The sequence below is a fragment of the Carya illinoinensis genome, chromosome 9 (assembly GCF_018687715.1).
Source record: "Carya illinoinensis cultivar Pawnee chromosome 9, C.illinoinensisPawnee_v1, whole genome shotgun sequence".
Taxonomy (NCBI): Eukaryota; Viridiplantae; Streptophyta; class Magnoliopsida; order Fagales; family Juglandaceae; genus Carya; species Carya illinoinensis.
The window spans coordinates 3,515,578-3,539,410 of NC_056760.1; the positions used below are offsets into that span (position 1 = coordinate 3,515,578).

The window sequence follows — 23,833 nt, forward strand, 5'->3', positions numbered from 1 at the left end:
AAATAAAACTAGCAAAATGAGTCTGGTAAGTAAAATTATAAATAAAAATATAAGTATATATAACACTACTCTACTAGTATATATATGTACTACTAGTGTGTGTGTATATATATGTGTAATTTTCTTGAGTTTTTGGGAATGTTTAGCAAATATGAGAATTTTCAAAACTTTTCATAATTTCATTCCCAAATACCACTCAAACACAAAATATTTTTTAATTTTTAATTTTTTACTTTTTGATATAATTGTCATACAAACACAAAAATCAATACAACTTTTATAAATTTTAAAAAGAAATACAAAAATCAATGCAACTTTGATAAATAAATAAAAAAAAAAGAATAATATTAAAACGTGCTCTATCATCCAATTATATACTAAAGGTGTTAAAAAATAAAAGAATTTGGTAAAGTACTCTAGTTCTAGAAAAATCTTAAGACTCAGTATTATATAAAAGGAAAATACTCTTTCCACATAGACTTGCTACCGAAAGCTTTTTATAACGAATTGCATTTTATTTTTTTATTTTTTTTTATTTAATGATGAAGGAATTATTTTTAAATGAATTTATGATTTTTTTTATTTTTAAAAAAAATTTAAATACTTAAAAAAATGTTGAAAAAAATTTATATATATATATCTGATCGGTACGTACTGAGAATCCTGTCCAGTGTCCACATTGTCCTTATATAAATAATTCTTTAGACATATATTTGGGTAGACTCAGGATATTTTCAGTTTGATTCTCATTTTAAATATTAGTACAATAAATAAAATATCAAAGTAAAATATAGTTCTTTAATTTATCCTAGAAAGTTTAACAGAGCTATATATCTTGCTACACCACCATTTAGAAGTAGTTGCGGTATTGGAATTCTGAGCAGTCCGGCCCCTACCCAGCTATTTGGCTGCGGTTAGCGGAGTAATTTCAGATGATTTATATTTTATAAATAGTAATAAAAAATAATTAAAAAAATATTGAATAGACTACCCAACACAGCCTATTCATATAATGTTATCCACGATTTCAAACTTACTTGCTTAGATGGTATTCTTGACGTTTATTATTATGTGATGCTATCTAATTTATTAAAAAAAATTAAAATATAGATATAAAAAATATAAAAGAAATCTAGAATTTCAATATTATTATTATTATTTTTATTTTTAACCCTTTTAGTTTTAGTTTGAATATATATTTTTTGTTTTTAATGAGCCACGTAGCACGACATGTGATACCACGCTTAAATGGCCTAATAGCAATATTGTGGACGTGTTTCATCGTTATTAACGTATAATCACTTATAACTAAAGAGTAAAACGGCTAATTGAGAGTTTGTGAAAATGCCTCCGATATTTAAGTCAATAAACAACGTGACAAATCAACTCTTTTAATATTAACTCTTAAACTGTTTTATTTTTTTTGATTGCAAGTGATCATACGTTAGTGGTGGTAAAAGACGTCCACAATAAGCAACACTCTTTAGTTTCAGTGTATATATATATATATATACACATACATGCACCATGCAGGCCATTTAGGTTTCCGTACGTAATTCGAATGTGTATTAATCGTGATGAGTTAGAAACATTAATTCTTGCGTTGGTAGCAAACAATTAAATGATCATCAGAAATGGTACCATAGTTAGTACTCCATTATATACTGTCACTACTATTTATTCTGTGGTTGTCACACCGGGCCAGCTAGGGCCAGATCATCAGCCCATGACTACCTAATTATGGCATACACTTGATCATGGACATGTAGTGCATCATCACATGCATGCACCTACCTTGTCCTCCAATATTGTTTTAAGGACCAACATAAAAAGCATTAATTAGATTAACTAAATATAAAATAGAAATACTATTTACAGTTTTAAAGTGTGTAAATTCTATATAATTTTTTTTAAAATAAGTGAATAAATCTGGTATCACATGAAAAGAATCATTTATGTAATGATAGATTAACTGTGTTTAAAACTGTATCTAACACTATTCTATATAAAAACATCATCAGTAACAGTTACCATAAGACCATCCAAAATGTGAATTGAGATTTCCTATAATTTTGTCTCTAATATCTTATTTATATAATTGAAAAGAGATAAACACAAGAGCATGTAGACTCCACGAGCAGCATTTAATATAATATTTAATGCAGTAACCTTGAAGGTCTACATATTATATCTATTTGTCTTAATATATATTCTTTACCTCAATAAATAAATATGTTCTCAACCCTAATCCCATTCTCCCTTAGTATATATACAGATGATTTTCAAATTTGCTTCTACCACATAAACACACACACACATATATAGCTAGGTCCGCCATTGTTTCAAAAAGAAGAAGAAAAAGGCTACTGTTTGTGAAAGCACGCGTTCTTTGGAGGATGTCACCCATTCCAAGCAAGAGGCCAGGGTAAAAGAATATTGTGTGCATCATATATAGATATAATATAGGTATCTATCATCGAGAGTAGGACATGATCTAAGCAGCTGGGACACGAAGAAACTATCTAGCATTAATTTTAGAGTTTCAATGAAGGCCAACATTTCCATTGGTGCGCGCGCGCAGTACTGGTCTGCCCGCTCAACTGCGAACTCAAGAGATTGTTTGAGTCCCCATAATACTGTTCCAATTCTTCTTGTGGCCATATATAGAGGAAGAGGCCAACCAATTTCTCTCCATATCTAGATCACTGTTTTCTATCTCCGTATACTATCATGACTTTATTACAAATAGTTTAATCGAATATTATGTAGTATCAGATGTAAGTACTATTTCATTTGGCTACATTTACTTTTGGTACCATACACAACAGTCGCCCTTTTGTTTTGTTTCTATCAAACGTATACACCAGCATGCATCAAATTAAAGTTTATATGTACAGATGATCTTCATCATGTACTACGTACGTACTTCCTCGATCCCACATGACTTTGCCTTGCTAGCTACCTAATAATTGACCACCGCTACCTACGTACTGATCTCATTATCGTTTTATTGATCAATAATTCAAGGTCATGATCAAAGATTGATGAAAAACTAAAACAATCAACTTAGATATTTCTCATGTATAGAATTGATCGGCAACGTCTTAATTATATCTGTGCTCAAACCTCATGACCCCCAGCTTGCTAGCTTGCTTTTATGTGAGAGGCTTTCTAGCTACTTAAGGCCACAACTCGATAAAGTATTTCCCTAATTATCAAATTGATCGATTTGCATGTCCTTCAAATTAATCATGTGCATTTCTTAGGGGGGATAGCTATAATACTAATTACTATATAAATGTTATAAAAACAAGTAAAGATGGATCAAAAATTTGTTTATAATGCGGGCAGAAATACTCGATCCATATCTCCAAAGTCGTGTTACGTTATACGTTACTCCCTGGTTGGAAATTCTAGTCGAAACAGTTCATTATATCACCAATTGCATGGTTAATGGTTATTGTGTTTCATGATCAGGTGGGCTTTTGACAAGGTAGGGAAAGTTCATTCATGTTATAAAAGGGAAAGCGATCGAAGGGACCATTTTGGTGCGCGCATATATAGTACATATATATATATATAGGTATGTTCTGATCTTAAATTTGTGGCTCGGATGGAGTAATTATTAAGTATTTTCGAAATACGAACATCATGTACGTGGTACTAACATCCTATCCCATGATATTGTAATTCCAATTAAAACTGATATTTGCATAATTAATTTTAATTACATGGCATGTTGTGATAGAATCCATGTAAATCTTGTTATCATATATCTGTAGTACTTTTAAGGGGATGATGTAATAAGTTCTCCATACGTATATATTAAATCAAGGCTTTACTGATTTATAAAACTTGAGTGAATGCGTGTGTATTAAATCATAGATTGAAACTAGTTTACACAACCAATCACTTTCTTCTTTTCCTTCAACGTAAAGGCACCCACGCACCGATCGATATGGGGGAAATTTTGTGTAAAAAGGTTTTGGAAGATGAAATATTTCATAGTAGTAAGTACCACTTTTATCTTTATATCTGTTTTTATTTGACCAAATCACACTGATCTGTAATAATATGTGACGTGTTAAAGAGAAAAAAAGCAGATTGAAAAGGAAATTAACATAAGCACCACTCAGAAAAAACAAACTGAAACACCCAATAGAAGCCCACCAAATTATGGACATATAGGAAAAACAAAAGCACAATTACATATCGCCCCATGCAGTAAACCCATTATGAGGTACGTACGCACTATAAATATAAATCGTGTATGTCCACGAAGCCCAAAAGATCTTCTTTATGCCCTTTTGGTTGAATTAAACGACAAAAGCAATGAAAAAAGTGATCTTGCAACAGCCAAATTATACACCTCTCTCTCTCTCTCTCTCTCTCTCTCTCTCTCTCTCTCTCTCTCTCTCTCTCTGTGTTCATAGCCCCTACTTTGCTTTAAAATTCATGGGCTTTGGGGTTTGTAAACAATTAACAGATCGACGAGGAAACCCAACATTTTAGCGGAATTCCAGTGTGTGGATAACATGCATGGACTGGGGGAAGCACTATATACATTTGGGTTTGTGATTAATGTAAAATTGAATGTTAAACAAATGTAGGAATCAAAAGGGAACAAAATCTAACATCTAGTAAAAGGCCGGAGTTGTGTGTTGACCAGAGATCCCATGCTTTACATATATATATATATATGCTTTTATTTATTTGGGTTTCCAAGACAGCACGAGTGTGCTAGCTTGCATTGTAACTTGCAAGATCATGTATATATATAAACACCACATTGAGTTTCCATGTCCATGTCTTGTTCTAAAACTTCCAAACATCTTTTCCCTGAATTTGCAAATCCCCATGCAAAACCACCACAAAAGTAGATAAACCTCCGACTCCCATTGCTTGGTTTTATTTTTATTTTTCTTTCAGTATATTCTAACATATCTCATCAGTACATATGTTGTATTGCCGGCCGGTTTTCACTTGGTTGCCTTGTGATTTCAAATCGTTGTTCCCCATGCATGCACAGATCACATATTTTATATAGACTTTGTTGTCAAAAACCTGAATACGAACTTACCTGCCCAAGCTAGGCATTTGCATTGATCTGCTCTACATGCACATGACTTAATTCATAATTTATACCGAATATCTTAGGTCAGAGGTTGTGGGTTGTAACTTTTATCGATCGGTGGATTTGTAAGTCAACCCCTATGTCGTCTAAAGATCAAGAAGGTGAGAATGTGGGTTCTGACCCTCTAGCTAGTATAATATCCTCTATTTGTAGAAATAAAAAGACAATGTGCTGGAGATCATAAGGGGAATATATATATATATATATATTGAATTCTAGTTAATCATGTAAACTAGGGAAGCAGAACCTGGATCGAGAGCTTAAAGTAAATGCATGGCGGATTCATCTGATCAAGTTCATCCACACACATGATCACCAAGTGGGACAAATAATTAATGAGTAAAACAAATAATCTAAAGGGTTGATGATTTAGGATAGAATCCAGTGGTAGTACTTCACTTGGGGTTCAAAAAATAAAAAAAGTACAGAAAGGCATGAAAAGCATAGACGAGTAATAATATAATGATTGAGACTCGTTATAAATTAAATTGCTTCCAGCAGGCAGGCCAGCTTGTGTAACAATCAGAACATGCATTCTGCGCTTTACTATAATGATGTCCATCTGAATTTCCTAACTGCTTGAAGGGACAGTCGCATTTAATCCTTCGATCTCGATCGAAAATTATTTATGTTTGTCAGAGACCAAGCAAAGTGGCCTGGCAGGCATCAAATGAAGGGGGGCCAAAATAGATGTGGCTTGCTAGTTAGCTGGTTGAATTACCCACAAAAAGAAACCCTCCAGTTTGAACTTGGATTTTGACACTTCTGACTGCTCCAGAAGTTTTAAATTAAGTACTCATATCTCTAAATAATATTGCTTTTTTTTATATATGCATGCAGCTACCCTACCTTATCAACATATTCCATTTCAAGGTGGCACCAGGACTGGTTTATCTTTTACAAGAACAGGATATAGCTAGATAGCTATGTTGAGTCTGTCAATGTGCACTTCAAAACCCATTAATTCACGAAAACTACAATCATAAGAGATTGGCTAATATGAAATGAAAATTTGATTAGCAAGCAGTGACCTAGCTGTGAGAGTAGCACAAGTAATAGATTTATCTCAGCACTTTGCATGCTTCTTCCCCCCTTCAAATTAACCTGCATAAAACAATCTTAGCCTCACAAAAACACTCACCAAGTAGGATTTAATCTTGAAGTAATCATCTTTTGAATGGAGAATTTGGCTTCAAAGTCTGGCTGGAGAATCGCCAATATCTTTCCTGCAGTGAGTTGTGATGGAAGAGGATAGGTACCACTCCTTCACACAGTCCACATCACAATGATTCAGTAACTCTGTTTGACAGGGTTTTGGCGCGATCTTTACAAGTCATTGATCAGCAGGGAAAAGAATATATATATATATACGGTTGGTATTGAAGTTATTGGCCTCGGAAGTCCAAAAACATTGTCATTTTCATTCACAAGTTTGATAGACTTCAGTGCATGGTTTAGTTCAGCTTCTTGATGTGTTGTCACTTTCACTAACTTATTATTTACATTTGAAAAATGTTGTACGCACATAGTCCTAATGTGTTGATATTTCAAGTTGAAGAAATTTAAAACTCAAAAACTTTTAAAATTTAAAGAAACAATTACTCGTATATATATATATATATCATGTCAGTGATGTGAAAAATGTCATTTATATGGGTACTGCTACTGATCAGTGTACATTTCTAACTAAATTTTAATCATATAAACTCAAAACCTGAAAAAATTAAAAATAAAATAAAAATTAAAAATATCGGTAGAGTTTCAGTTATTTGGTATGTTAAGTAGTACTGTTTTCCTTCCATTTATTCCGATTTGTAAATATAAGGACTCATTTTTTGGGAAAAAAAAAAAAACTACTCCCATTTAGGAAAGAAAAGGGACATAAATACTCCAAAAAAATAGAGAGAGAATCAAAACTATGCGGCCAATATCTTACAATTTTTTTTTTCTAAACATAATTTTTATATTTTATTTTCTAATAGGTGTGTTTGAGAATATTAGAGGCAATTATATTCTAAAGAAAAATAGCTACAATATTATAATTACTTTATAATTGGAGGGATGATTAATGTAGAAATTAAGGGAAATGCTTAATCCATGCAAAGTTATATAAAAAAGTACCTTACAAACTGTTGTAGCTAAATATCACACAGGATTGTAACTCTTTTTACTATAAAATAGAGATAATATACCACTTCAAGTCACGTCAATATAATTAATGTATTTTCATAATTCTCAAGTTTCGTTTGAATACAAAAAGTGTTTCTTCTTATCTTATCTTTATAATTTTTTTAAATTTACACACAAAATATAATAAACAATTCAACCTTTTTAAATTTCAAAAATAATAGTTTTAAAAAATAATATTTTATTAAACTTTCATCACAGCCTAAGAGTTTAAGGACTTTCGTACTTTCCGATTTACTTTCATTTGAACAACGGAATTACAAGGAATCGGAGTACACAAGCAGCATTTCTTGGAAATTCATCAAATATAACTTTCCGCTTTACACCATGGGAACTTGGCACAGATGCCAACTTTTGAATGTCTTCTATTGATGGAGGACCTGTTTACTTCGTGATTATTGAAATGATATTGAGGGCTTAGGATGTTGAGTGCTTGTAATCGTCCTAGTCTACGATGGTTGTACCCCCATGGGCGTGAACCTTGTAGGATGAACACGCATCCACACTTCTATTTAGTTTTGCTGATTCAATACTTCTCCAAACCCTAAAAAGCGCCAACTCAAATGACCATAAACTTCTTAAATTGGTCGAACTGCTGTCCTAGAAAGGTTGGTCTAGGATATATTTCACAATATTAGACTTGGGGAATGTTTGGAAATAGTTTTGGTCCTCTCCTCTCCTCTCCAAACATCACTTAATCACAAACACTTCCAAACACAAAACAAAAAATAATTCAAACTTTTTCAAATCCCAAAATAAAAATTATATTAAAAAATTATATTCTAATAATATTTTATCTTTATAATATTTCTTATTCAAACTTTTTCTCTCTTTTCCCAAAACTCCATAAAATTAATGAAATTGAAATATTTTACAACTTGTTACGCTTCCATCAGTAAGAAAACTCAGGTGTTTGACCATTTCGCATTGGGTAAAATCCAACAACCTTCATAAGACTCTTAATAATGCACTGTTCTATATTTCGTAGCCAAAATTGCCATAATTTACAGCAGAAGCACATCTATTCCACAGGCATTAAAAAAAAAAAAATATATATATATATATATAGAAAGAAGAAGAAGATGCAAATAAAACCTCTTACCATCAGATTTCGATCTTCTGCATCAAATCAAAACATCCAGTACCCATCTTCACTGGCAATCCAAGACAGATCCTAGCAGATGGAGTCTCCAACTCGTCTGTCTCTCCATGATACGCAGCTTCAACAATGAACTTCGAAGCCGTCTCAAAAGACATTTTGCTGAAAGGAGATGTTGACTCCGCTATTCCCCCAAGTCTGTTCATTGGACGATATCCACCCGAATGGGTCATATAGTCGGCAATGAGGGTTAGGTGCCGCATATTCACAGATATCCCATAAGAACCAAAAACATGCTGTATTTCCTTGATGATAGTTTCTCTGGCGGCTTCCACCCCATACGTGGTTAGCATAGCATGGATGTTGTTGGAGTATACATACCTGACATCAAGAACATCCTGAAACTGCCACAAAGTACTGAAATCCACACCTGTGGTTTGCAGTGCTGGAACTTTTTCTTTTTCTGCAGACGAGATATCCTTCCTGTCTTTGGGATTTTTACCATAGTATATCACTTGTTTTTCTTTGCAAGTAACTACTTTACACCCATCAATCTTACCAAAGCTCTGGATGTAAACCTTCTTGGCTGTTTTTTGAGCAATCTACATAAGTCGTATTAAAAAAATTAATCAAAATTTCAAAATGGGGCCATAATCAAAAGAATGTATTATTACTAATGAACTACATAAAAAACCCAATCCAAAATGTTACACCAGCAAGAGCAATTACATTGACCTTCCAACCAAAAAGTTTAATAATATGACTTTTGAATGGGGAGTCAGTCAATGCTAACACTATAGTGAGTCATAATTTCCACGCCAATAACTAGATTGATAGTTGTTACTGCAGGAAGACACAGGCCCATGGCACCACCCATGGACTGCAAGCTGGTATTGGGTTAATTTATGCAAGGGCCAGGAGTGCCGCTCCATCAGTCAAACTTTTGAGGGTATAATGTTGTATAGGTTCAAAAAAACGATGTGCCACTATAATCTGTATCAGCCTCGCGCGCACACACACAGGGAAGAGCGAGGTTGTCAGTTTGTAACTCCACCATTGACTCTAGCAAAATCGATCTCCCTTGCATGGTGGATGTAGGCAACTTTATCAAACCACGTCTGCTGCGCCCCCTTTTATGTGGTGCATTCTATTGTTTCTCTACTAGTATGTGTTTGCATGACAAGACATCAAATACATACTTTTCAGGCCACAATTGAGTTTTAGAACTCAACACTTCCACCATTGATGAAATTCGTCTAGGAAGTACTTGAGATGACTAAAAAGGAAGATTTAAAAGATGACCCTATTATTTTACTAAACTGCGCTCAGTCTTCCCCATTGCTCCCCATATGAGGGAATGAAACAAATACCCAAATTAACCTGTAGCTATTGTGAGGTATGCTATTATAAGATGTCTTTCCTCCTAATTGTTTCCACCTGCACTCAGGACCGAATAAGACCCCAAAAAAATGACAAATAGTCACAAACAAGCCAAGTGAGAAAATGCAACATTTTGCGCATACTGAAATTAATCCAAGTTTACCCCATTAGCCGAGCATAAAAGGACAAAAAGGACTTGTAAAATAGAGGTAATTTGGGAAACTTATAGAATTTTTCTATACAATTCAAAAGGGGCAATAAGGTTTTTTTTTTATTTTTTTAATTTTATTTTTAAGTTTGGGACAAGTCTAAAGGAAAAGGAGGAAATATCTACAGGTCCAAGAGAGTAACATAAAAGGGTGATTGTGATGGAGGCTCTAAGTAGGATGGTTTCGGCTGCTGTAGCAGGTGGATTCTTTTCAGGATTCTCAGTGGGAAATCTTCATGGTCCCATTATTATTTCCCACCTCTTATTTCTAGACGACACACTGCTGTTTTGTGATGATAATGCAGGGCATATTCAATCTTTGAAGGCCATTTTACGATGTTTCGAAGCAGCTTCCGGTTTAAAGATAAATCTCGCGAAGACGGAGATGGTGGCGGTGGGGCATGTAAGAAACATTCGGGGGCTGGCCAACATTTTGGGGTGTGGGGTTTCTTCGTTGCCAATGAAGTATCTTGGCCTCCCTTTGGGGGCATCTTTTAAAGCTAAGACAATTTGGGCAGAGGCGGTAGAAAAATTAGAGCTTAGGTTGGCCGGGTGGAAAAGGTTATATTTATCTAAGGGGGGGAGGCTCACACTTATTAAGAGCACTTTATCTAACCTTCCCACTTATTCTTGTCTTTATTCCCCCTTCCAGCTAGCATTGCTTCTAAGATTGAAAAATTACAACGTGGCTTTTTGTGGGGCAGTCTTGAGGAAGTAAGACAGTTCCATTTGATAAGATGGGACGAAGTTTGTTCATTAGTTGCTTGCGGCGGTTTGGGGATTCGCAATTTGAGGTTCTTCAACAAAGCTCTTCTTGGGATATGGCTTTGGAGTTACCATTTAGAGAGGGATGCATTATGGAGGAATATTATTGATGTTAAATATGAGAGGGCTAGGGGGGGTTGGTGTTCTAACGAAGTAAGAAGTGTGTATGGTATGGATTTGTGACAATCTATTCAGAAGGGGTAGAGAATTTCTCAACCATATTTCGTTTAAGGTGGATGGAGGAGATAGGATTTGGTTTTAGCATGATCTTTGGTGTGGGAACTTGCTCTTAAGAATGCTTTCCCTTCTCTCTTTAGGATTGCAAGGGACCAAGAAGCTACTTTGGCTGATTCTGTAATTTTTTCTAATAATATCCCTCAATGGAATGTAAGATTTATTAGAGATGCTAATGAAGTGCCCATTGTTTCAGTATTTTCCAGTAGGCTGTATCATATGAAGTTAGTGTAGGGAAGGGAGGATAAATTGCTGTGGAAACATGCTGGAAATTCCATTTTTACTGTCAGCTCTTATTATAAAACAATGACTTGTCATTGTGTCAACCAATTCCCTTGGAAATGCATTTGGAGATCCAAGGTGCCTGCTAATGTTGCTTTTTTCTGCTGGTTGGTGTCTCTTGGGAAAATCTTGACAACGGATAATTTGAGAAAGCTTAGTATAATCTGTTTAAATTGGTGCTATTTGTTTTTTTTTTTTTGATAGATAAAAGATATTTTATTGATCCACGTAAATAGGCAAAGCCCAAGTACACAGGAAGTATACAAAAATTGGTGCTATTTGTGTAAGAAAGAGGGTGAATCCATTGATCATTTGTTTCTGCATTGTGAGGTGGCTAAGACTCTTGGGGACGAGATTTTCAACAGGTCAACCATTGCTTGGGTGATGCCTAAGAGGGGACGAGATTTTCAAAAGGTGGATCTCTTGGCTTGCTGGAAAGGGTTTATGGGTAGTCATCGCATTGCTGCTATTTGGAAGACGATTCCTTTATGTTTGGTGTGGTGCCTTTGGCTAGAAAGGAATGGACAGTGTTTTGACGATAAAGAACGTTCGTTGGGAGATGTCAGAGAGTCTTTCTTCCAAACTCTCTGTCGTCTCTGGGCGTATATTCTTGTATTGAATGGGGATGATTTTCCTGATTTTCTTTTAGGTTCTTCTAGCTCCTAATTCCTAGCTTGTATTTATGTGTTTCCACATGTATATGTCCTGTGTACTTGGGCTATGCCTATTTAATTGTCTTAATAAAATCTCTTACTGCTTATAAAAATAAAAAAATAAAAAATAAAAAGATCTGCCCGGCACCCCTAAACAGAGAATATATTTTCCAAAGAATAATAAGATGGATACTATTATGAAACAGAAAAGAAAGAGAATGTGAAAGAACCTGAGCCAGTAAAATATGAGGTTCATTGGTAAATCGAAAATGGACCTCAAAGTGCATTCCCTTGGTTTTCACAAAAAATGCTCTATCGTACTCTTTTTTTACGAGTTTTCCTCTGGCTCTCTTCTTTCGTTTGGTTTCTGATTGGTTTCTTTTATCCTTCAACTTATGCTTAGAGGGTTTTCCAAGTTCTGATGGTTCACTTGTTACATCTTTGACATTGACTCTCCCAATCACAGCATCATTACTAACTTCAATTTCATCCTCTAACCGGTCAATTTCACTTTCAGAGCCAGCTGACAGCTCCCCTTCATCCGGTTCCTCTTCAGAAGAGTCCCCATAATCCATTTCATCTGTCGCTTGCTGTTTTCTCTTTTGTGCATCCATACCAAGATCCTCAGACACCCCGCCATCATCAGCATCATTGTCATCATCATTTTCTTCCTCGCGGTGTGATTTATTTCCAGATACATCATCATCCTCTGTCCCATTTGAAGCATTTGACTCAGAATCTGGCGTGAAGTTTTCAATGCCACTAATTTTAGAAAGCAAGAGCAGATGATTTTGTATGGCATCCTCCAACTCCCTCACAAAAACAACCTCTAGGGTTCCCTCCCAGTCTTCTAATGTAATATCAGTGTGTTTTGGATAGTTTTCAGGTATGTGAAGCATCATTTCAAGCTTATAAATACTGCAGGTCTGGTGATCATGAACAGAAAATGGAATGACAGATACTTTCATATTCTTTATTATGTCTGCTACAGTTATCTTCTTCAACTTATCAGCAAGACAAGAGGCATCCTCCCTGTAGATAACAAATTTGTCAAATAGCAACCTCTCTTGATGTATATCTGTGCATATGTGGGTGTAGCGTGTTCATCACCATAATGCATGTACATCACACAAACAAACAGAAAATAGCATATATAGTTTTTTTTTTTTTAATCAGTGAGAAAATAGCATAAACAGTAACACCCAAGATTTTAAGATTTTAAAGTTCCACCAACGGCTTAAGACTTAAGAATTACATTGATATTAGATTAGCAAGAGGCTTAATGATTTTTGAAGTTCTAAATCCAGTATTCCATGCTCAGCAGAGCAACATTAAAAACCATAAGAACTACGTACGTTCTGCCACAAAAAATATAAAGAATTTGCATCATGCTACATAATAGAATTGTATAGCAAGAATGCATTGGGAACCACTGGACACAGTATATCCTCCTCTGATCAACCACAGGTTTTTTTTTTTTTTTTTTTTTTTTCATTTGCAGAAAGGAGGGTTTGGGGGGAAGAGACTTTCACAATATTCTCATCCAAGTGATGGTATCAAATTTAAGCACATGTGGGTGAAGTTTTTCTTCTTTTAATTAATAGTATTAAACGCTTTTGAAAAAGCAATGATCAATTATTAAGTAATAGAGTCATTAATTATCTTGCATAGAATGAAGTTGGTTCCTGAGTATCATTCATCAGTACTGACCTAATAAATATTTTTTTTATCGGCAAGTAAGAACTTTATTCAAAAATAGGCATAGCCAAGTACTGACTTAATAAATATTATTTACTAACAAATAAAAAAAATGGCAACATTCTGCATAACATTTGGACACCATTCATCAGACCAATCTGAAGTAACTTGAAATATATAAAGAACGCAAAAAGGTTTCCCAGAAACAGAAATTAAAAAGCACAAAATAATCTAGACCACAATGGACTTGTATCATTGTATGTAACTTACTTTGACCTCCCAATTTGGAAGGGGCATGTCATCACAGGGGTCTTAATATCACTTGAAGCAGTCATCAATATTTCCTGTAGGCGTGGAATTCCAAGTGTCACATTCATTTCACCTCGCCCAGCAAGATGGAATGTATTCAACCTGATAAATTGTAATAGTTTTAGACAACCTAAAACAAATGAGAAAAATCATCTAAAAGAACATATTACAATAAAGCTTTGCCTTCCATATTGCTGTGGGATGGTAATGAGGAGGAAAGAAAGTTTCATTTGGTGAGTTGGAATAAGGTTTGTCTTCCAATCTCCTGTGGAGGTTTGGGTGTGCGAAACTTAAGACTTTTCAATAAAGCTCTCCTAGGGAAATGGCTTTGGAGGCATCGTAATGAGAGTAATGCATTTTGGAGAAATATTGTGGATGTTAAACATGGGAGTATGTGGGGGAGTTGGTGTACGAATGAAGTAAGAGGGATGTTTGGGGTGGGGTTGTGGAAGTCTATTCAGCTGGGATGGGGGGACTTTGTCAAGAATACTAAATTCAAGGTGGGGGATGGGATAAAGATCTATTTATGGCATGACACTTGGTGTGGGGATTCACCTCTTAAGGTTGATTTCCCTAATCTCTTCAGGATTGCTAGAGATAAAGGGGCTGCAGTGGCTGATTCCTATCATTTTTCTAACAATATGATTTGATGGAATGTGGAATTTACTAGAGAAGTGCAGGATTGGGAAGTATGTGAAGTTTCAGAATTATTAGGAAGATTCAGAATTATTAGGAAGATTATATGAGATTAAGCTTGATCAAAACAGGGAGGACAGTTTGCTGTGGGCGCATTAATTCCAGATTTTCAGTGAGTTCCTTTTACAAGGCAATAACCAGTTATGGGGTCAAAGATTATCCGTGGAAAAGTGTTTGGATTCTTTGGAAAGCCAAGGTGCCTAGTAAGGCAGCTTTCTTCTGCTGGCTGGTGTCTCTTGGGAAAATACTAACCATTGAAAATGTGAGGAAGAGAGGTTTTCAGGTGGCTGAATGGTGTTTTATGTGTAAGAAGGGTTGTGAATCTATTGATCATCTTTTTTTTCATTGTGAGATTGTGACTTCGTTGTGGAATGAGATTTTTGTAAAGGTTGGCATTTTCTGGGTGATGCCTACGCATGTGGTGGATTTCTTTGCATGCTGGCCAGGTATTGTGGGGAGAATTAGCAACACTGCTGTGTTAAAGATGATCCCCCTGTGCCTACTTTGGTGTTTATGGTTAGAAACGAACGGGAGTGCTTTGATAATTGTGAAGATTCTATAGGGGAGCTTAGAAGTCCTTCCTTAGTAGTTTAAACTTTTGGGTAAAGAATCTTGTAAGGAACGGGAATGATTGTAGTGTTTTGCTTTCGTTATATTCTGTTTTAGCTTGTAAGTAAGTAGGTGTTTCTCATTTGTATACATTCCGTGTACTTCGGCTATGCTTATTTACTTGGAATAAAATTTCTCTAATTAATTATCAAAAAAATAAAAAAAAGAGAACATATTACAATTGTAATAAAAAAATGGCATAACCTATATCATACAACTTAAGAAAATAATAGCCAATACGATCAAATCTTGCCAGTGGACATCACATGAAAAGCAGATAGAAAAAAAAAAAATCAAATAATCAGCATCTAGGAAAATACCAGGTTATTAATAGTTTAATACAAGTATTCATATTGCCCGCACAATGAAGAAAGTGCTCTCTTTTATTTTTTATTTTTTTGATAGGTAATCAAGAAATTTTATTCATGGGAGAAGTGCGCTCCTTTATTAAAGACAAACGTTGGCAGAAGACCAGAAAGTGATTCACACCTCTAACAAAAAAGGTTTGCAATCAGAGAAGTCCATACGATCTCCCAATTTTTGTTTACAAGCAATCACACCTTAATGTCCAACTTAACTTCTAACAGCTCAAATCAAATCCTAACGGAATTCGGTATGATCATAATGATTACTTGAGTGCACCCAGACAAAATGACATTTGGGTCCCCATTAAAGTGGTGGCGGCCAGGTAGGTTACGGTTCTTGGAAACTAGACCGCTTAGTCCTCACTTAGGAGAATGGAAGATTCAGCCAATCATAATGACAATATAAGGAAAGTCACTGCAGCTAATTTTGAAAAACTGCATAATAAAAAACAGCACTTTGTTTTAATTCCGGAAATGCACTGATAATAAATGACATAGACCACAGACAAGGTGGATGAGGTTAAGTAGCCTATCAACATCACTTCCTTAGGTACCTACTATGTGCAAGCATAAAACTGTATTATCAATTAAATCAGCATATTTTTAATATTATTCTTCGTCAACTCATAAGTCATATATAAAAAACAAATAATCCGCCAGAAAAAAAAATTCTAAGAGCCACAACAATCAATACCATTGTTTATTTTACATGTTAATAAAATCCCACTTAAAATCAAAAGGATCAATTGGTATGTGATATGTAAGGAAGAAATATCCCCGTCGACCAATTTCATGTTGAAACAGTTACAAACCGCAGGTTAACAAGATTGTGCTGCTATAACACCAGGATAAAAACTCTGAAGTTAAATAAACTTAAAAAAATAAAAAATAAAAAGGAACAACAAAGATTTATGGGCATGCACCAAATCTTAAGATCAAATCAGAAATAGTCTTGTGAATATTCCAAATGCTACCAAAATCATAAAGCAACTAACCTAAGTATAATATGCTCTGCACTATGACAAAATTCTTTTATAATTTTCTATAACATATTACTTATCAAAAAAATAATAATTTTCTATAACATATAGAATGAAGTTAAGAGGCATTTTATGAAACAAGAATAAAAGTTAAAGAGTTCGTACGTCATCTGTGTTGATGGCTCTCCTACAGACTGTGCAGCAAGCACTCCAACTGGTTCTCCAGGCTGAGCAAGGCTTAAGACATACTTGTGCTCCATTAACTTCAAGAAATCTGCTTCTTTCAAAACATTAGGATTTTTTTGTCTCAAGGAGAATGCACGCACAAATTCCTTTGCTTTTTCTTCAAGGGCACAAGGCAATTCCTTGATGTAACTATTGGACTTCTGAAGCTCTTGACCACACTTTTTGAAAATCATTTCTTTATTCTGAAAATAAACAACCAAATGATATGCACATTGTAAGAAATTAGTTTTCTTTAGAATACAGATTCAGAAATCAGGAACAAGTTCTCACTGCAGCCAGTGCTTCAAATTTTGCAATATAACTCGTTTGATGTACATCCACACCATCTTCTCCATAGCAAAATTGAATAATGGAACCATCAGCATCACGAACAGTATGGTCATAGCAAATTTTTAGGCACTCAAGATTTTTTATTAGGCATCTTTGTAGATATCCACTGCGAGATGTTTTCACCGCTGTATCAACCAACCTGTGCAATAGAAAGACCATAGTTGGAAAAAATTAATGCATGAAGACTAACATTGAAGCTGGGTTGCATCTGAATAATCCTTTTAATTGCTATTTTAATCGAATAGGTTAGAAACAAGAGACTAAATTTAATCAAACGTTAACTGTCCATAGATTATGCTCATCTCTATCATGGATGTTCAACCAAGTAAATAATCTTTTATTGGATAAAAGTACCAAAAGATAGAGGTCCCAACTCTCGCTATAAATAAAATAACAAAGAATAACCTAGTTAAAAATCTAGCCCCTTCACTTCAATAGGAGCATTTTGGTCGGTCTTTATGCCCAAATGAATCTCCACACTTAACTCATGCTTCTATCATACTTCAGATTAATGGAAGGTATCAGCATCCCTTTTTATATGGTCAAAATCACCCCTACTAATCGTTTATTTTAAAACATCAGGGCATCTCACCCATCCAGCCTCAAAGACCATCGCAATTGATCTAATTCCCACAACCACCACCACCCTATTAATAGAATAACTTGAAGCATCCCATGTAGTTTCTAATGAGAGCACTACCACTGCCTCCAAAATTTTTTACAAATGTATCTGCTGCAACAGTGTCTCCATCTCTACCTTCTTCTATGTCTCTTCAACTTTCAGCACCAAGAGACATGGGAGAAAGGTTTTGTAATCAGATCATAGAAAATAAAGCAAGTTGCCGTCTCAATTACTAGATTCATACATCAATTGGAAAACTGAATCTATTTTAGCAAAATAATTATGACCTAATAAAACAACTCTAACATTATTCCACACATTTCTTTCATTCGTATTTGCTTCAGATTAATGCTAGTAATTTTATCAAAATAACTACGACCTAATAAAACAACTCTTAACATTATTCCACACATTTTCTGTCATTCATATTTGCTTCAGATTAATGCTAGCATTAATCTGCTGTGAAAACTTTTCTTTCAATATATTGTTTTAGTGATATCTCATCTAAATTAATTCATGTCTCTGTTAGAGTTAGAAACCATATGCCCCCTTCATGGTTCAGGTAGTCAAATTCCTCTAGCACAACATTATCGAGGATGCCCAAGCCACTGGAAAGTGAGCTTTAAAGTATTTGAGACATCTTAAGAGAATTGCTTGCATCTTTTTAGGCACTGTAGTTTAAATTAAAATAAGGGAAAATAGGCACAACACACGCTCATTTGTACCTACATATGTTTACAGTAAGATAAGACGTCTTCCAGTAACAAAATACAGGAGTTTAACAAGGCTTAAAATAGCAAAATTCAGGCCCTAAACAATCGAGCAAGAAAATTAAAGAAGACATCTTAACCAAACAAATAACATGAAACTTCAACATGAAAATGAAATCACATGCCTTTACATGACAAAGGTACATAAACAGATTCCAATTGCGGATTGCATCCATCCTTATTTCACCATTATATGGATGAGACTGAACTTTGACTTACCCTTCACGACCAGCCATGCAATGAAAGTAATATTCTTGAGGGTGGAGACCAGTAAGAAAGCGGTCAATAATAAAGCCTCCAGCTCGAGCTGCCCAATCCCAAGGAGGGAAGCAAGGTAAAGTTTTTCCAGAAACCATCCGAGGGACTCGTTTGCCTTCTAACTCTTGTTGTCCTAAATGAGAAGATATTTGCTGGAAATTAACCTGTTTAAGGCACCACAAAGATGTAAAAAAGGCTAAAACTATACGCAACTTTCGCAAAGAGTAATATATCATGACAACAGAGAAGTTTAGGTTAAATTGATTTTAGAAGGAAAACTTGGATCGTAACCATTTCTTAGATATAGAGATGATATCTGACCATCGATATGCTGTCAAAAGTAGCATTAACAAAGTTTGAATGTCTCAGTTCATAAAATGCAGGGACCAGTGGCATTCGCTAAGGCATGGTGCTACCAAAACCCAAAACAGATGCATTGATTGCAACTTTAAGTTGATCGTTGTCATCTTCATCCCATAAATCATTGGCTGTCAACTTAAAGATAAAACATGAACATAATACCTTGATCACACACGACAAAAGTCACCTCATAGAAGAGTCAAATACACAACTATTACACAACTGGAGAGGGAAGCTCTATGGAAAGCTATAGTGGATTCCAAGTATGGTAGTGCTTGGGGTGAGTGGTGCTCTAACAAAGCAAACAGACCACACAGGGTAGGGCTGTGGAAGAATATCATAAAAGGATGGGCAGTCTTCACTAGATACATCAGACTTGAGGTGGGCAACAACACTAGGATCAAATTTTGGCAAAACAAATGTTGTGGTGAGAGAGCTTTGAAGAAGGTTTTTCCAGAAGTAAACAGGATTTAGCGGATACAGGAGGCTTTGGTGGCTGATTTAACGGTACTCTATAATGGCTCCCCTCAATGGAATGTTAGTTCTTTTGGAACGACCCAAGAACAGGAAGATGAGAATAATGGTTGCGGGTGCAAACAACTTCTTTGGAGTCCTTGTAAGAAAGGGAAGTTTGGTATTTGTTCAGCTTCTACTTCCGACTAAGTGTTTTTCCTACATATGATTCGTGTACTTAGACTATGCCTTTTGTCATCAATCAAATTTACACTTATAAAAAGTATACTTTTCTGTAAGATAATTTTTTTGATAAGTAGAGAATACTTCATTTTTTTTAAGTAATAAGAAGTTTTATTGAATAAAGTAAATAGGCATAGCCCAAATACACAGGAAGTATACAAGAGAAAGCACCTAAATACAAGCCAGCAACTAGTAGAAGCTAAAAGATAAAATCTCATGTGTTATTAACTTGGGCAACCATAAAATCCCATTTCTTTAGTTCTTAAGTCTAAAACTTTTTTTTGATAAATATGTTCTTAAGTCTAAAACTTATCAACATGGCACAACCTTATTCAGATCAAGTGTCCATGGCTCTTTCAGCAATCTAATATTTTTTTACAAGTACACCAGAATTTTATTTTATTTTTTAAATGATATATTTTTTTACAAGTAAAAATATTATATATATATCAATAGGAGTAACCAAGTACACTGGACGTATACAAGAAAACACCTAGCCCATACTAGAAAGTCCCTAATGACCCAAAAACACCTAGCCCATCCCACGCCAAGCTACAGGCAGTGGTTTGCAATGTTCGGCGCCAGTGAAGTGCCTTGAGAACACAACAAAGGTGGTGGAGCAGACTCCATTGGAGGCTCTTCAACAACTTCTATGGGTCTCTCTTCCTTGCAAAGGGGCCGGTCCCACCTCGGGTGATCTTAGTACAAGGGAATCAGTACAGAACAGATCGACGGCAGCCATAACTATTATGTGCCCGTCAGCAACTGTCATTGCTCCTGAGGGGGCTCCGATGGAGGTGGGTAGCCATTTTTTGGCTCTGCAATTGAGTGGGGAGCCTGTCCAGAACAGGCCACTAGAGGATTTTGGCCATTCGACAACAGCGGTAGCCAGCTGGGGGGACCCGAGTGAGATGCTTGGGGAGGTTCTGCCGGAGGTGTTTCATGAGACCCCGGTTCAAGCTAAAATGGCAGTGGTTTTGTTTGACAATGAATCACCTGCTGGGGGGAGGATGATCCTACTCCATTATGCACTCTTCCCCCTAACTCGGAGGTGCATGCTTCGGAATGGGTATTTAAGAAGGTGAAAGAAATGCAATCAGTTCTTGGGTTTACTTGTGTAGGCTTTGAAGATCATATTAGAGCCCTTCTATAATAGCTATGGAAGATAGTCGCTCGACGTTGGCCATGAAGCAAGAAAGGGAACTAAAAAGACTTTCATGCTCCATTAATTGCGAATGTAAGGAGGGAGGGCCAGAAGGGATAGATTGGAAGGGAGGGGCACTCTTTGTAATTATGCAACCTAAGATCCTGTCGTGGAATGTGCGGGGGCTGAATGATTGTAACAAGCGTTTTCGCATAAGATCCTTATTACGGTCATGGAAGGTGGATGTGTTGTGTTTTCAAGAAACTAAGTTGAGGATGGTGAATAGAATCCGAAGCCTATGGGGGTGTTCGTATGTTGGTTGGTCTTATTTGGCCTCATTGGGGGCTTCCGGTGGTGTCATCTTAATGTGGAATAAAAGAGTGGTGGAGGCAGTTGAGGAATGTGTTGGGAATTTTTTGGTCACTGCTCGTTTTAAAAACACAATTGATGGATGGGAGTAGGTGTTTGCAGGCGTTTATGGCCCAAACTTGGATAGTGATAGGACGCAACTTTGGGAGGAATTGGCGGGCTCATGTATTTATGGGAGGTGCCGGGGTATATGGGGGGGGGAGATTTCAATATTGTTCAGTTCCCTAGCGAGAGCCCGGGGAGTCATTGCAACTTGGCAGTCTTGGAAGAACTTTCGGAGTTTGTATTTGATTTGGATCTCATGGACCTCCCTCTTCTAGGGGATGAATTCATGTGGTCAAATAGTCGGGGATGGTCGAGATTGGATAGGTTCCTTGTTTCTCCATCGTGGGAGGCATATTTTCCACCCGAGTGTGCTCGGATCATTATCCTATTGTATTGGACTGCAGAGGTATCCTTTGAAGACTTCGGTATTTCAAGTTTGAAAATATATGGTTAGCGGCGGATAGTTTTATGGAAAATGTTCATTCTTGGTGGTCCTCTTACTTGCTTACAGGTACGCCTAGTTTAATTTTAGCATGTAAGCTGAAGGCCCTGAAACAAGATCTTAAAAAGTGGAACCTAGAAGAGTTTGGTAGTATAGATAACCAGAAGAACAACATGATGGAGGAACTACAAGAGTTAGAGGGAAGGGAATTGACAGGAGATATTTGGGAGGAGGCCTTAGTAAGAAAATGGGGTGTTGTGACTGATTTGGAGAAGATGTTATTGATGGAAGAGACTTCGGAGCGACAAAAATCTCGGCTCTCAAAGTTAAAAGAAGGTGATAAAAGTACGAAATTCTTTCATAAAGTGGCGAATTCTCATAGACACAGTAACACTATTGAGGCACTACATTTTGGCTCTCAAATGCTCGTCTCCTGTTGAGCTAGAAAATAATATTGTGCAGTATTATCAGAACTGGCAAGCTTGAGGCCTAAACTTGATGGGTTGCTGTTTGATTTTATTGATTCACAAAGTGCGAGAGGTTTGGAAATGCCTTTTGAGGAAGAAGAGGTTTATACTGTGATCAGTAGTATGGCAAAGGATAAAGCACGGGGCCCGGATGGATTCTCAATGGGCTTCTTTCAGGCTTGTTGGGATGTTGTGAAAGGTGATATTATGCAAGTATTCATGGAATTCCACTCTTTTCAAAAATTTGAGAAAAGCCTGAATGCGAGTTCATCTCTCTCATACCAAAGAAACAAGGGGCTAAGGCAGTTGAAGATTTCCGTCCCATAAGCCTGGTGAGTGGAGTATACAAAATTATTTCAAAGGTGCTTGCTAATCGGCTTAGCCCAGTGTTGGATCTCATTATCTCTAAGCCTCAAAATGCTTTTATACGAGGGAGACGGATTCTAGACTCGGTACTTATTGCCAACGATTGCTTGGATCACAGGATGTGGGAGGGAGTCCCAGGTATTCTTTGCAAACTTGATATGAAAAAGGCTTATGATCATGTGAACTGGGATTTCCTTCTATACTTGTTAGGGCGGTGTGGCTTTGGTAATAGGTGGATTTCCTGGATTCGATATTGTATTTCTACCTCTCGTTTCTCGGTACTTGTTAATGGCACCCCTGCTGGTGTTTTTAGCAGTTCACGTGGCCTGAGGCAAGGGGATTCTTCATCTCCCCTTCTGTTCGTCATTGTTGTGGAGGCATTAAGTAGGGTGGTGAAGGCTGCAGTTGGTGGAGGGTTTCTTTCCAATTTCTCAATGGGTAATATTTCACTCTCACATCTCTTATTTGAAGACGATATTCTCCTTTTTGTGATGCAGACCCTGGCGACATTCAATCTATGCGGGCTCTCTTATCATGTTTTGAAACTGTGTCGGGGCTTAAGGTGAACCTTAGTAAATCTGAGATGGTTGCGGTGGGGGCAGTACCCAATATCAACCGCTTGGCGCTATTTTTGGATTGTAAGGTGTCCTCCTTGCCTATGAAGTACTTGAGACTTCCTCTGGAGGCAAAATTTAAGACTCAAGCTATTTGGGATGGGGTGGTGGAAAATATAGAGAGGAAGCTAGCAGGGTGGAAACGGATGTATTTATCAAAAAGGGGGCACCTCACTCTACTTAAGAGTTCTCTAACTAATCTCCCCACATATTTTCTTTCACTCTTTTCTTTTTCCTACAGGGGTGGCGACTAAAATTGAGATATTATTCCAGGCCTTCCTATGGGGGAGGAAACAAAATTTCACTTGGTTAACTGGGACAAAGTTTGTTCCCCCAAATTCCGTATGGCGGCTTAGGAATCTACAATTTGAGGAAATTCAATAAAGTTTTATTGGGAAAATGGTTATGGAAATTTTACCTAGAGAGGGACACACTTCGGAAGGAAATTATTGTTTCTAGATATGGGAGTAAGCAATGAGGATGGTGCTCCAATGCAGTGTAAGGA

At 36.2% G+C, this 23,833-nt stretch overlaps 1 protein-coding gene across 1 annotated transcript in view; it reads right to left on the minus strand.

Annotated features, from left to right (window-relative positions):
• Positions 1-8,248: 8,248 nt before the first annotated feature.
• Positions 8,249-23,833, minus strand: part of LOC122275088 (DNA-directed RNA polymerase I subunit 1) — a 29,812-nt gene continuing 14,227 nt past the window's right edge. The window contains exons 9-14 of the mRNA XM_043084031.1: positions 18,787-18,989; positions 17,116-17,314; positions 16,765-17,027; positions 13,911-14,051; positions 12,173-12,974; positions 8,249-9,022 (exon numbers count right to left, since the gene is read on the minus strand). Of these exons, the coding sequence (XP_042939965.1) occupies positions 8,426-9,022; positions 12,173-12,974; positions 13,911-14,051; positions 16,765-17,027; positions 17,116-17,314; positions 18,787-18,989 (2,205 nt within the window). The 3' untranslated portion in view covers positions 8,249-8,425. The remainder of the gene's footprint in view (positions 9,023-12,172; positions 12,975-13,910; positions 14,052-16,764; positions 17,028-17,115; positions 17,315-18,786; positions 18,990-23,833) is intronic.